The following is a 12,961-nucleotide window of genomic DNA, read 5'->3' on the forward strand; positions in this document are numbered from 1 at the left end:
AGAAAATATTTTGAGATTACACGCTCGCATATGCCGTCCTAGACACTATGCCACATAATCAGACATTGACTTGTTGATATGCAACAGTGGCGCCAAGAAAATTGTGCTTTTAAGTCCAACAAAGTTCTATGCCTAACAATTACATACTTAGTTTCAAATGTATGTATTTGTGTTTTTGTATTGATTATCTGTTTATGTGAATGTGAACTTGCGGTGACATAATATATGTACATATGTATATGTATATATATACTTACATAAGTATTCAATGACAGTTAATATGTATGTATATATGTAGGTTAGGGTGAACGTTAAAATATGAAACTAAATTTTGCATGGAGCACGCTCAAGATAGGGACTTTTACGATAATTTCAATATTTGAAAACAACTTTTGTGGGTTTGACAAATTGTAAACTGATAAATTTGATATATTATTAAAATTATTCGTATACATTTATAGTCATCGGCTAATGGTTGCACCAGACAATATAAAGTTCCAAAGACCGCCATCGAAATAAGTGCAACATTTTTAACAATTTTCCCAAAAACGAAAAAGACTGGTGTACAAATAATTATCTGGTATGGTTTGCCTGAGCTCAAAATGCATCTTTTAATTTTTTTTATAATCATGCAATTTTGATATTTTCAAACCAAAAATTATTTAAAAATATTGAAATTCTCGTGCATGTCTTTCTTTTGTGCGTAGAAAAAAATAAAGGGTTATCCCATACAAAATTTAGATACGGACATTTTTAAGGACCACCCTAATGTGGGGATAATAAATTGCATGTAAATACATATTTTGTTGCAGTCATGCAAGGGTTAGAATGAAAACTCACAAGTGCAGGTGTAGACTTCTTCGCGTCAGTGCTTTAAACGGTGACAAGTTGCATGATATTGTAAATAAGTTGGCAGAATGTGGTTATTACATACAAAAATATGTATGTATATGTACATACTTTGGAAGAGCTATTTGTAACGCGAACAAACGTGCGAATGGCAAACATGAAAGCAACTAAATTTTGTTTGTAATGTCTAAGTCTAAATAATGGCTATTATTTGAGCAATGCAGCATAAAAGATTGTCGCCTAATGGCACGCAAGTAATGAATATTAGTTACACACACGTTTATGTACATATGTATGTATGTATTTATGTTAATGTGTTTATGTATTAGGGAATATTAGCCCGTAGTAGCGTTTTATTTTTAAATACTTGTTTACCATTCTGGATATTTTCTCATGTTGCGTTCAAATTTAACGGGTTATTTATTTAGTAAATATCCGCCAAATGCTTTTGATCGGTGAAGATCATTTGCTTCGCATAATTTATTTGTTGCATACTTTTCGGCAGACAACAAAAATGTACTTGCTCAGCCGTGTAGATAAATTAACTGCATACATACATACATCCTTAATCTTATTGAATATTTTACCCTCTTTCTTGAAAAGTTTTTGAATGTTTCATTAATAATTAAGTACTGAAATATATGTATCTCTCCTTTGTTACAGATAAAACGAGTCTGGAGAATCCCAAGAAGTGCCATTTAGAATTGTGAACGGATATTTGATTTAAAACCAAAGAAGGCAACGTAAAAGCTGCAGAAAATTCTTTTTTACATTAAAGAGGAAGAAGGAGGCAAAAAAGTTAAGCTCCAAGCAACCTGAGAAATAATCGAATTATATATTTTTATTGAAGAATTATACGTACCTAACTCAATTAAAAAATAATTACAGAGTTAGAAGCACTCGTACTCATACATACATATACACAAATAGGAGGTGACATTTATATATGTATATTCACATACACGCACGCACTGCACCGGAAATTAATTTGTTACAAAAAATTGATCGCTAAAGCCGAGCAGCAGTATTTGCAGCCGCTAATTTAAAATAAAATAAAACTAAATTAAGAGCAACTTTCGAACGGGTCGGACTTACCATAATTTTAGAAAGTAGTATTGAATACTAAAAACATACATATTTTTTTAACGAAATTCATACAAAACACGAATTTAACTATATAAAATTTGTATGAATCGATTAAATTAGAGAGTAAAAATGGCAGATAGATATACAAAAACGACCTCTAGCAGCGTGTTAGATGGAAAGAATGACAAAAAGGGTGCTACACACACACCAGCGTCGTCCCAGTTGCCCAATGACGCCGCTGGTAGTAGCGCCAACCACAAAAATGTGCAAATCCTTACAAAGCTTGCCAACAGTTTGAGCGAAAGCTACCAACTGGTCAAGCAACGCCAACAAAAATACAACGAATTGAGCTCCAAAATGGGCGGCGTAGACGCGCCACAGCTCGTGAGCTATATCCAAGACTGTGATGATGCCGGCGCTGGCGAGTGGCAGGAAGTAAAGAATAAGCTAAAGCGCAAGAAGAAGCTTTCCGCTTCACTCACCTCCGTCAACGATTCGGTGAATCAGGAGAAGCGCACCCGCATCGAAGGCATACAGCTGAACTGCCGCGGCAAGTTGCACATCACCGAGCTGCCGGCACTAGTGCCGCAGTCAGCGACGCGCAGCTATGTCAATGTGGGCGTGGCACAACGCGCCGAACGCTGGGGTGGCGCAAAATCGAATGCGGCGGCCTCGAATGCTGCTGCCGCACCGACAATCAAACAGACAAACGCGTGCAATACAGCGCAGGCACCAGCGCCAGTGACGGCAGCGACTGGTTTAGTCACTGCTGCCGGCGTGACCACCGCAGCGCCACCACCGCGTCTCAAGCGCAAACTGCAGGAAAATGTGCAGACTATACAAAAGCTGAATGCGCTCACAGAGCAGCTAAGACTGGAGATCAACGAGCTGAAGTCCAGCTTGACGACCGAACGAGGCGCAGTGCGCGTGTTGCGGTAAGTACCTCCGATTAAACTTGGCGGTGAATTTTGGGTAAACATTTTTTAATTATCTTTAATAGCGCACAAAATGAGTCGGAGACTCGCAAATGGAAGAATGAGGTGAAGAGACTGCAAAATGCTGTAGAGCTTTTGAAGAAGAACAACACATTGCCGCTGGTCGGTGCGAAGAAGGCGACAGATGCCGGCAGCGAGAACTTGCCAAATGCTTCCACGACTGGCAATGTAACCAGCTACGAAGTACAAAGACTGACAAATGAAGTTATTGCGCTGAAGGAAGCGAACAGAGCTTTAGAAGAGAAGAAAATGGTGAGTGCGATTTGTGTTAGTGCATGATTTCCTGGGTTTACTGCATGAATGTGAATTCTGAATGTTTTGTTCAATGCAATTTTTTAATGCTAAAATGGAGTTAAAAATAACTGTGTGGTTATAATATATAAATGATTAATAATAAAAGAGTAAGGAATAAGCTTATGGGCGCCAAAAAACACGAAGATTCTTTTATCGAAAATTTGCCTAAAGTTTCGAACATGAAATTTTATATCGCATAATGTATTTGGTAAAAATGTAAATTATTAACCTCCCGGCTTGAGAGCTAAATACTGAAAAGAACTCTCAAGCAAAAGTTTATCTAACGAATCAGATGATCAGGTGATTCACAATACGCCAAATCTTGGAAAAGACTCACGAGAATCGGACCGACACACACCATCTATTTTTCGATTTTAAAGCCGCTTTCGAAAGCACGAAAAGAAAATCCCTTTATGCCGCGTTGTCTGGATTTTGGGCAATACCGTCAGCCCTGTCAGATTTGGGAAGGACCTCTCCGAGCCGTTTGATACCAAACGAGGTTTCAGATGGTAGAATCCTTCGTGTGATTTCTTTAATCTGATGTTGGAGAAGATAATAAGAGCCCAGAACTGACCACTCAGGTAAATACCTTACAAGAGTGTACAATTGCTGGCGTATGCCGACGCATCACATTATCGGTAAAACCAAGGGCTGTTCTTCCTCTCGAGATTAATAGAAAGCAAAGCGAATAGGTCTGGTGGTGAACGAGGACAAAACGAAGTACCTCTGTCATCACAAAAAGTCAGAGCATAAGCGTCTTGACACCCACCACGTCACTATTGAGAGTTACAAGTTTGAAAGAGTAGACTACTTCGTTTATTTGGGAACCAGCATTAACATTATTAATAATGGCAGCCTTGAAATCCACGATATGGACATAGAGCAGCGATTTAAAATTCAACGTCTCCAATGCTTCGGCAACATCGTTCGTATGGGCAGAAACGCTCCAGCTGTGAAAGTTTCAAAGCGGGTCGCGAGACCAGGCGGAGACGGACTTGTCTTCACTTGGCATTTACAACTGACGTCAGTTGGTACAGAAGAGAAACGACTGGCGTGCCATTTTGGACTAGAACGCCTTAGAAAAATAAAGATTTTAATATGGGCCTTCAGGATTAGGGACTTATCGTCGGGATGAAAAAGGACTTTGTGGTCGTGGCGTTCATTTTGCCTCCAACTAAGTACTGATAGTTTTAGATTTAACTCAATTCAAATTATTTTATTTTAATACATATTTATGGCTTTTAAAATTTATTTGTATAAATGCAAAGTTTTTTTTAAATAAAAAAATTAATTGTGCAATAAAACTGACCCATTGTTTGAAATTTCAATCGATTTTATCCAATGTACCTTTAAACTGAAAATGAGCTGAAAAGATACCCATGTACTTACGTAGTATGTAGTCTATATAAAACCAACATCGTTACAATTTCTTAGTTTTGTGCGCTCTTTGCTGGAGAATGTATAACACGCATTCTTGCTTTCTTCAAATCAAATCCTGGGGAGCGGTGCTTAAAAATCTCCCACAGGAATGTCAGGAACGCCAGCTTTAGCCCCAAGAACAAGAGAAAGAAGGCTGCTTGAAAATGGAACAACTTTAGCACCACTGGATCATCATCGTTCATCGGATTGCGGATGTTCTTCTTTCCCGACTCTATGAATGCCGCATTCATGATACTCTCCCAATGAACAGCGTAGCCGAATTCGATCGAGCTGCGTATCAATCGGTTGATGAAGCCCAAATAGGGCGATCCATAGGGCACAATGTAGACGGCGTGAAAAGGCACCAGGCAAGTGGACATGACGTGGTAGAGCGGCCTGCCCCGATGTGAGTGCATGCGTGCGTTCGCATGGAACGTTGCAAAGTGAAATTTCTGCAGATAAGCGTACGATAGATTATTTTCTCGGACTTTCGCTACAATTTGCTCGTCGGGCGCAACGATTGATTTTCGCTGTATTGTGGCTTCATAAGGGTCACTTATATTGAGAAAACGCTCTAAATGCTTAGAGTGTCTGGAATATGTCAACATGTCATACGGTGACTCAGCCAAATCCTTAATTGTATTAAGATCCGGCTGATATGTGCGAAAGACGAGACTGCTTGTGAGATTTCCCTTGAAAGCGTTGCAAATCAACATGCCATAGAAGAGCCAATAGAAGAGGAAGATACGCAGAGGGGTGCGTGCCGGAATACGTGTCAAGGGCATTGACAATGTGGTGGCGTACAGTTGAAGTAGATCGAAGTCACACTTGTGCAGACGCAGGTGCACCAAGTTGCAAAAGATATAGGCAAGCGGTATCGAGAGCAGTATCGTCAGCCACACCGGTATGGTGAATGAACGAAATAGGTTCCAGAATATAGTTGCAATCCTAGTTTTCGGCACTAACACACACAGGTCGTCACGGCTGTGCACGATCGTATATTCGACTTGTCGCGCAAATGTCGGCGCCGCTAGGAAACGTGTATTGAAGGCTACATCATCTAGCTCATGTGTGATCTCCTTGAAGCAAATATCGGCTCTTAGCATGAAGTTGCCAAATCTGCTGACGCGATGTATTACACGCGTGGCATTCAAGCGTTCGGCGATGAAAGCCGACATGAAACCATCGCTGCCGATAACCTTCTGGTCGTCGTCGTCGTCCTCGAAAATGGCTCGCACCTCATCCTGGTACAGACATACGCTCAACGGCTTGCCGCCCATATCCGGTAATTTTGGTGGGAAGAGGTCGTCTTTGCGCGGAAGCACGCCGCTGCTTAGTTCCAATTTTATAAGAAATTCATCGGTAAATGGGTTGTATCTGTAAACATGCAGCTCATTGTTGCGTTGAAACATTATCACGACATTAAGAAACCAAATGTGCCAAAAAATCGCGAAGGTATGACGCAACCAAGCTTCGGTGACGGTCTCCGAATTGACGATTAGCATCATAACGTGCGAGAGGTGTTTCGCAGCGGAATATTTTTGTATAATTGATAGATCGATGCGCTGTGAAGCGTCGTGAAAGATCATTACCAGATATAACAGTATACCGTCGTTGTTGATGAGTTCCAATGGCTTAGTCTTTACGCGATTCCTATGCAGAAGAANACATCTATTGCAGAATTAACCGCAAGTAGACCTTCGGCCATCGACGGAGTTTTGGAAATCCAAACCGCGAAAATGCCGATGAGAGAATACAGCAACGATAGTGGCATTGCGCCCAGACGAGTAGAGTTATGCGGAGCAAATGTGGACGCTTAGTTGGTGGTCGATTGTTTTTATAGATATAGACATATCCCAGCTGGTGACCAAAATGAAAATGCATTAATGGAATATTTTTCACAAATACACTTACACAAGAGCCAGATATCGCGCGTGTGTGTGTGTGAGTGTATTATATGCATTTGGCTTATTGGAGCTGATGAAAGCTAATGCCATGATTAATTTCATTAATGTAATCCATTTATTTTGCATTTGACAGTTGATGGTTTGGTTATTTATTTTTAGAGCCATTTGCTGCAACAATTGCCGGCGAGTTCGCGCCGTATCGTAGAACAAACTGTAGGTCATTTGGAAAATGTGGCAGGATGGCAAATATTGTTGCTGCCGGTTGAACTCTGTTTATTTAATGTTGCGATAAGCAACGGAACATTACTTAACATGCATTTAAAATTATATAATTGTAATGTATGGCAAAGGTTGTGTTGTGAGTTGTGGCAACAAACACATGCAAACAACAAACAAATTTCATTTATTGCATACATACATACATACATACATACGTGAGTATGTACACAAACTTGCTTGAAAACGTTAATGCGAACTAAATATTTTACAAGAAATTAATATTAGTTTTTAAGTGCATGATCAAATTTTAATTACTACGAGAATCGTTCCTAACAAACAATTTGTTGCGTCTCTTGCCCACTAACCAACGTTCGTTTTTCAGCCAATCAGTGTTGTTCTTTTCGTTCCCTGTTCCATACTTAACTCTCCATGGGACATGTTGAAAATTTACATTTTGCTGTTAATTATTACAGATCAATTGCGACGCTGACAGACGTAAAGCAGCTGATATGCGCACATTGAAAGACACTTATGAAATCCGATTGACTCAATTAACTAAATCTGCCAAAACTGAAATTTCACGTCTGGTAAGTTGAAACGAATGGGGAACTAGTTGAAGTGCCAAATGCAATAATCGCTTTAGCGCTTCAAAAATATTTAGGTGCGATAGAAGGCTTAACGTGAAAATTTAGGGATATTAGTTAAAAAATCTGCGGTATTGATAGAGCTATAGGCCGAAGGGAGTCACGTGGTATCTACATATTTATTAAAAAAAAGTTTCGCTGAGAAGATACTACAATGTAGAGCTGCAAAACTATCGATAGTCAGACCACCGATAGTATTCGATATTATTTTCAAAACTATCGATATATCGTCGATAGTATCGTATAAGGTTTTCGCCAAATTTTTTTTATGAATATTTATTTAAAAATGCATTCGGATTTGAAGTTTGGATACCGTTGTAACCTACTGGACATGTTATTTTTTTTTAATTGTTTAACCGCTAAGTTAGAAGTAAAGTTGTGGAAAATTTGAAATGAATTAAAATTTAAAATAAATTGGGCTTTCTGGAATTTAATATTTGTGGTCTTAGATATCCTCCGTCAAATATGAGGCATTCAGAAAGTAGATTGGAATTTTAAAACAAGAAACCATTTTTTATCCAAAAAGTTATCGTTTTTATTTACTTTTTATTAAATAGTCAATAGTGGTGAGTAGAGAACATTAAAAGTGTTGTTATAAGTTAATTTGTATTTTAAAAGGTGGAAGGCTTTCCGTACTTTTGCAAATTTTCGTTACTATTTAGAAAAAGTAGCAACAAAATTTTTAATTCAACTTGGATGTTTCATAGAAATGAAATACAAAAAAGAAATAAAATTAGAATAAATACTGAACGAAAAATAAAAGCATCGATACTATCGATAGTGCCATCGATAGTTTTACACCTTTCTTACAATGTTGGATAAATCTTTCTGGTAAACTTAGTTTTAGACATTTGTGATGATTTAATGCTGAATCTGGGCGAACTGCACTCCAGGCGTTGACGAATCCTCTATTTACCTCTAAACTTACTTTGTGATTAAAGTCATGGCTTAATTATGAGGTTCAATAAAAGAATCAATTGAAATGGCGTTCACGCGAAAGAGAGCTTATAATGAAAGGCTCACAGCCCATCCACTATAATTTAAATGCAACTGATTTTATTTCCTTAGACTATAGTTGACTCTAATGATTGAGGAAGATTTTATGCGTACAATAAAGTAATGCAATATTTTTTCTGCATAACTAGAAAATTTTGTTTAGGTTTCGCAACAGTTAAAGAGGATTTAAATTTTATTAAAAAACCGTGATTCTCAATAACATTGCGTATTATGCCTCTCTTAACAGCAGTGGTGTTCAGATTTAGATTTTTTGAAAAGGTTTTAGGGTGTAATTCTATATTGATCATAAGATCGCTAAAGTCTTATTGCAGGATAATATGACTCCTTGAATGTTTAGTGAAAAAATTGTGATGTAAGGTTTCTTTAAGTCAGGAGCTGGCTTACTTACAAAAAGAAAAATGGCGTCAAGTTTTACTTTACTCGTAGGAATTATGCCTTAAAATTGCGGCTCTAATAATTTGCTGAGAGGTCGGCATCGAAAGATTCAGTGAAAATATTTTCGCTGAGCCTCTTTAACTCTTAATCCCAAATCACACAGTATTTATAATCAGATAAGAACTAAAAAACTCGTGATGTCTTCAATCTCAGAAGCTCTAGATAGGTATCGGTCCTCAATGAGCAGACGGGTTTGTAGCAGTCTGAGAGGCTCTTGACTTGTCTCTTCTTGGGGTTTAAACACTTGACTCTAATTGGCATTGGCATACTTATATAAAAATGAGAACGTTCCTGCTTTGTAGAGAATGAGACTTTTTTTGGTATATCTACATATGTGCTTTGAAAAGAACAACTGAACCATGCACCAACATATATTCCAGTAAATTCATGAACTACTACAAGCAATTGATGATGTCTTAAGCAAGCGGAAAAGTGCAAAAGTTTCTTCAATTCATGTAAGCTCTGGTTTAAGACTTTAATCAGAAATCATTTAAAGCATTCGTTCGAGAATTAACTTTTGAATGAATTCCATCAGTTTGAGGCTCAACAGTGCTTCTATGCGTACACACGTACATATGCACTTATATGCACATAAATTTAGTTGCCATTATACGAATCGGTAGCTAGAGTTGCAATAACTGCTTTCTTTTGAACTTTTACGAGTATTAAACACCGAATACTACAACCGAGATGGAGAACTAAGAAAAATCATTTAACATTTTTACGTTATCAACATGAAACACGAGAAAAATTAGTTAACGAAATTTCCCATTAAGAACATTTTCTAATGTGCACGACCGGCACCGACATTCGTTAAGAATAAATACATTTATCTACACAATGGAGTGAGTCATGATGCGTGGTCAAGTGAGATCGACGCCAGCACGCACTTTGCTGGAATCAAAAGTCATTTTCATGAAGCAAAGAATGTTGCATGCAGCAAATGCAGTAATGTAATAGCTGTTTATGTATGTATGTGTGTATATACAATCGAATTTGTAAGCAACTTTAGCTTCATTTTGGCTTGAATGAAAAAAATTCTAGTTGCTGCAGGCATTTTTCTGGTCTTCCCTGCGCCTATTCCGCTGAGGACCATAGCAGCCGGAAGTGGGAGTGGAACAAGAAAGATTACTCAGACGAGTGTGTATATAATTTTTAGTATATCCAAAAGATTTATTTAAAAAAATATATTTATAAATTTTTTGCGCCAATTTGCTAGATTTGAATAGGTTTTTTTTGTTTTTGCCGTTGTTTTTATTTGAAAACTCTGCTTTTATGCTTACATATAAACAGTTCAAAAAAATCAATTTATTTTGTCATAAATAACTCCAAAATACGTTCAATTATCGTTATCGATGCCTGTCAATAATCTGTCACAACAATTGTCAACAACTTTGCACCGTTGAGCTAACTAAATAAGTACATAACTACCAAATCGACAGCATCCAATGAATATGTGCACTCGTCGTCGCACCCATTCACGCTGCAAAATTTGATTTATGGTTACGCAGGCAACAAGTGTTAGCCACAGGCCAAATTGAAATGAGTGCGAAATTGCAGTGCGCAGGCCGCCGATTTTCGTTGGCTTTCGCAAGAGCCCGGTAAATTGTTAGCTGCTTGCTTGCTCAGTAGATCGCCTTGTCTACGTTCTTTTTGCGTGAATTTCCAGACTGTTTTTTTCGTGCGGGGTTGTTTGAACATACGCACTCGCCTGTAGCCTGCGGCTCTGAATTTGTGCATTTTTTATGGATGAATAAAAAAAATGGAAAAAGTGGTGAAGTTTTTGGCGGAAAAAATCTTCCCACGAGCTGCTCAAATGATTCATAAGCGGGTTTTATAGCAATGGTGGTCATGAAATTTAAAAATCTGTTAATTAAAAAAATCTAAAGAATATTAGCAAGTTGCTTATGGGCGATTTAAGATTGAAAAGTTATGAAAAAATTTAAGTTTTATTTTAATTTACCGTTGTTTTAGCATTAGGGCTTCCGACGTGAGGCGTGCAGACGTCTCATACAGTTGTCTGAAGTAATTTCTATATGCACCCACAATGCCAAACTTGGGTGGTTACATTCTATGTGGACATAGGAATCGGGCTATAGCAGTCTTGGAGGCTTAGGTAGCGTTAAAAAATGCTACCCAAAAAAAATAAAAAAGTTCAAGATGCACTCTTCAGTTAGAGGAGTATGTCATCTTGCAAATTTCAAAGTGGCTGGAAATTTAGGAGCTGAAAAGAAAAATTTCTTCCATGGGCTCAACCTTAAATGATGGGCTAAAACGGAGCTAGAACTTCAAGTTTATTCAGGTCCACTGAGACAGAAATCCGATTGTGTCTGAAGTACGACGAGATGTGTCAAAACATTATCATGGCTGATTTTTGAAACCAACTATTAGAAGCACTTAATTAATACAAATTACATTTTCCCTTAATTATGATAAACACTTGTTAATCAAACAGATTTATATTTACTTATTTTCCATTCTATTTGTACAGCTGGAGGAAATAAAAACCAAAGAACGTAATATTGGGCAACTTAGAAAGGAATTACAAACACTACAGGCACGGCCAAATAGCCAAGCTGAAGTGAAAAGCAGAAATGCAACGACAAATCAACAAACGACGAATAAAACGACGAAACCAAAGAAAAATAATAACAACAATAAGTCCAAAACAAATACAAGAAACAATAGATCGAACGAAATAAATGCTTCCACCTCCGCTTTGACGAAAAAGACGGAGGATAGCAGGGATACAACAGACGGAGAGGCTCAACATCCAAATGAGGTAAGCGAAAGAAAACTACTTTTACTTTTACTTGTGTACTTATTTACTTAGCTATTGTTGAAAATACCAGTTGAAGTATTTTGTAGATATGGTTTTGACTTAAGAAACGTCTAAAGCCGCTTGCTCTCAGATGAGCTGGGAGAATTGACTCGAATATGAAGTTACATCACTATTCAAGCAAATTTAACGGTGAGCATAGGACTAAAGTAGCCTTCAGACGGGGCGAGTGCAAGTTCTTTTGAAAAGTCTGTCAAACTCAAGAATTTCCACGAGCACTTACATCTTGCATGTAAAGTGACTTGCCGCTACTACTTTTGGTTTGTTTAAATGCTGAATGCAGAATATTCCACTTTCAACTATCTTAGCAGACAGTTTTGTGCTTAAAAACTGACCTGAATTTTTTGTTTAAATGCTAAAAGAAACAAATTTTTTTTGTTTAAGTGATACAACATTCTTATAGTTTTATACAAATTTACAAAAAATCGCGTCACACGGCAACATTCAATTGGTATGACAAAACTTGCAGCAAAAATGAAAATCGTTTGTGCACGTGCAAGTTGAAATTATTTCTCGAAAGCGATTTGCGTAATTTCAGGTGCAGTTACAGCTTGCAATTTTTATTTCCGAAAGTAGATTTTCGAGAAAGTGCTAGAGAAAGCGCTTGCATTGCCACGTCTCACAGCACTTTTAGAGCTTTTGAATGTACAAAACTTAAACCGGTGAAAGTCAGATTCGGCATTTTATAAGATTAGTAGACCAAAAAAAAAAAAGAAGAAGGTGAAGAAGAGAAACTGCTTAAATGCCAATCACGTGCTAATCTAACTAAGAACATAAATCTCTTTGCATTCGATTTCTTTTTCATTTAAAACATCAAAGCAATAATTTATTCAGAATTTTTATGTGTCAAACCGAGACAAACTGAAGCAACTCAAATCATAATCGTCTTAATTAACTTAAGTAATCATTAGTTTCATCCGCCATAATCCCATTTTGCTAATATGTCACTTCGTTCAGTGCTTTGCAAACGTAAACCGTAATTATTGACAATGAATGACATTATTAACATTTTTCGCTACGCTTGGTCACGCAAATCTAAAATCTTCGCCAAGCTTTGATTTTTTGTCTTGTGCGCAGTCAAGTAACTTCTTTAGAGACAGAAAGTGTTTTTTAGTGTTGTCTTATTTTTTTTCTACTGCTGTCCTCTTTTTGTGCGATTTCTTTTCTGAAAGTCTAATGAATCTAATTGGATTCTGCGACGAGGCGCATGGATAGTTTGCATTTCGGTTGATTTATGAACGAATTATGTATGTTGAA

General features: G+C 37.5%; 2 protein-coding genes across 2 annotated transcripts; one reads left to right on the top strand and one right to left on the bottom strand.

Moving 5' to 3' along the window:
* Positions 1-1,515: 1,515 nt before the first annotated feature.
* On the top strand, positions 1,516-11,682 carry LOC108378296 (TNF receptor-associated factor family protein DDB_G0272098-like; the record flags this gene model as incomplete). The annotated part of the gene is made up of 4 exons (XM_017634584.1): positions 1,516-2,870; positions 2,936-3,182; positions 7,243-7,356; positions 11,357-11,682. Coding segments are annotated over exons 1-4 (1,493 nt in total), but the record flags the coding sequence as incomplete, so codon positions are not given.
* On the bottom strand, positions 4,527-6,276 carry Ir85a (Ionotropic receptor 85a). Its single transcript, XM_017634585.1, has one exon. It carries the CDS (start codon positions 6,230-6,232, stop codon positions 4,655-4,657), a length of 1,578 nt encoding a protein of 525 aa, XP_017490074.1. The 5' UTR covers positions 6,233-6,276; the 3' UTR covers positions 4,527-4,654.
* Positions 11,683-12,961: the final 1,279 nt, after the last annotated feature.

This window comes from Rhagoletis zephyria, unplaced genomic scaffold, assembly GCF_001687245.7.
Source record: "Rhagoletis zephyria isolate East Lansing unplaced genomic scaffold, Rhagoletis_zephyria_1.1 Rzeph_scaffold_13771, whole genome shotgun sequence".
NCBI classification, from domain to species: domain Eukaryota; kingdom Metazoa; phylum Arthropoda; class Insecta; order Diptera; family Tephritidae; genus Rhagoletis; species Rhagoletis zephyria.

Bases quoted from the DNA above. Each gene is read 5' to 3' on its own strand.
- Ir85a (XM_017634585.1), bottom strand. From the start codon at position 6,232: ATGATCTTTCACGACGCTTCACAGCGCATCGATCTATCAATTATACAA.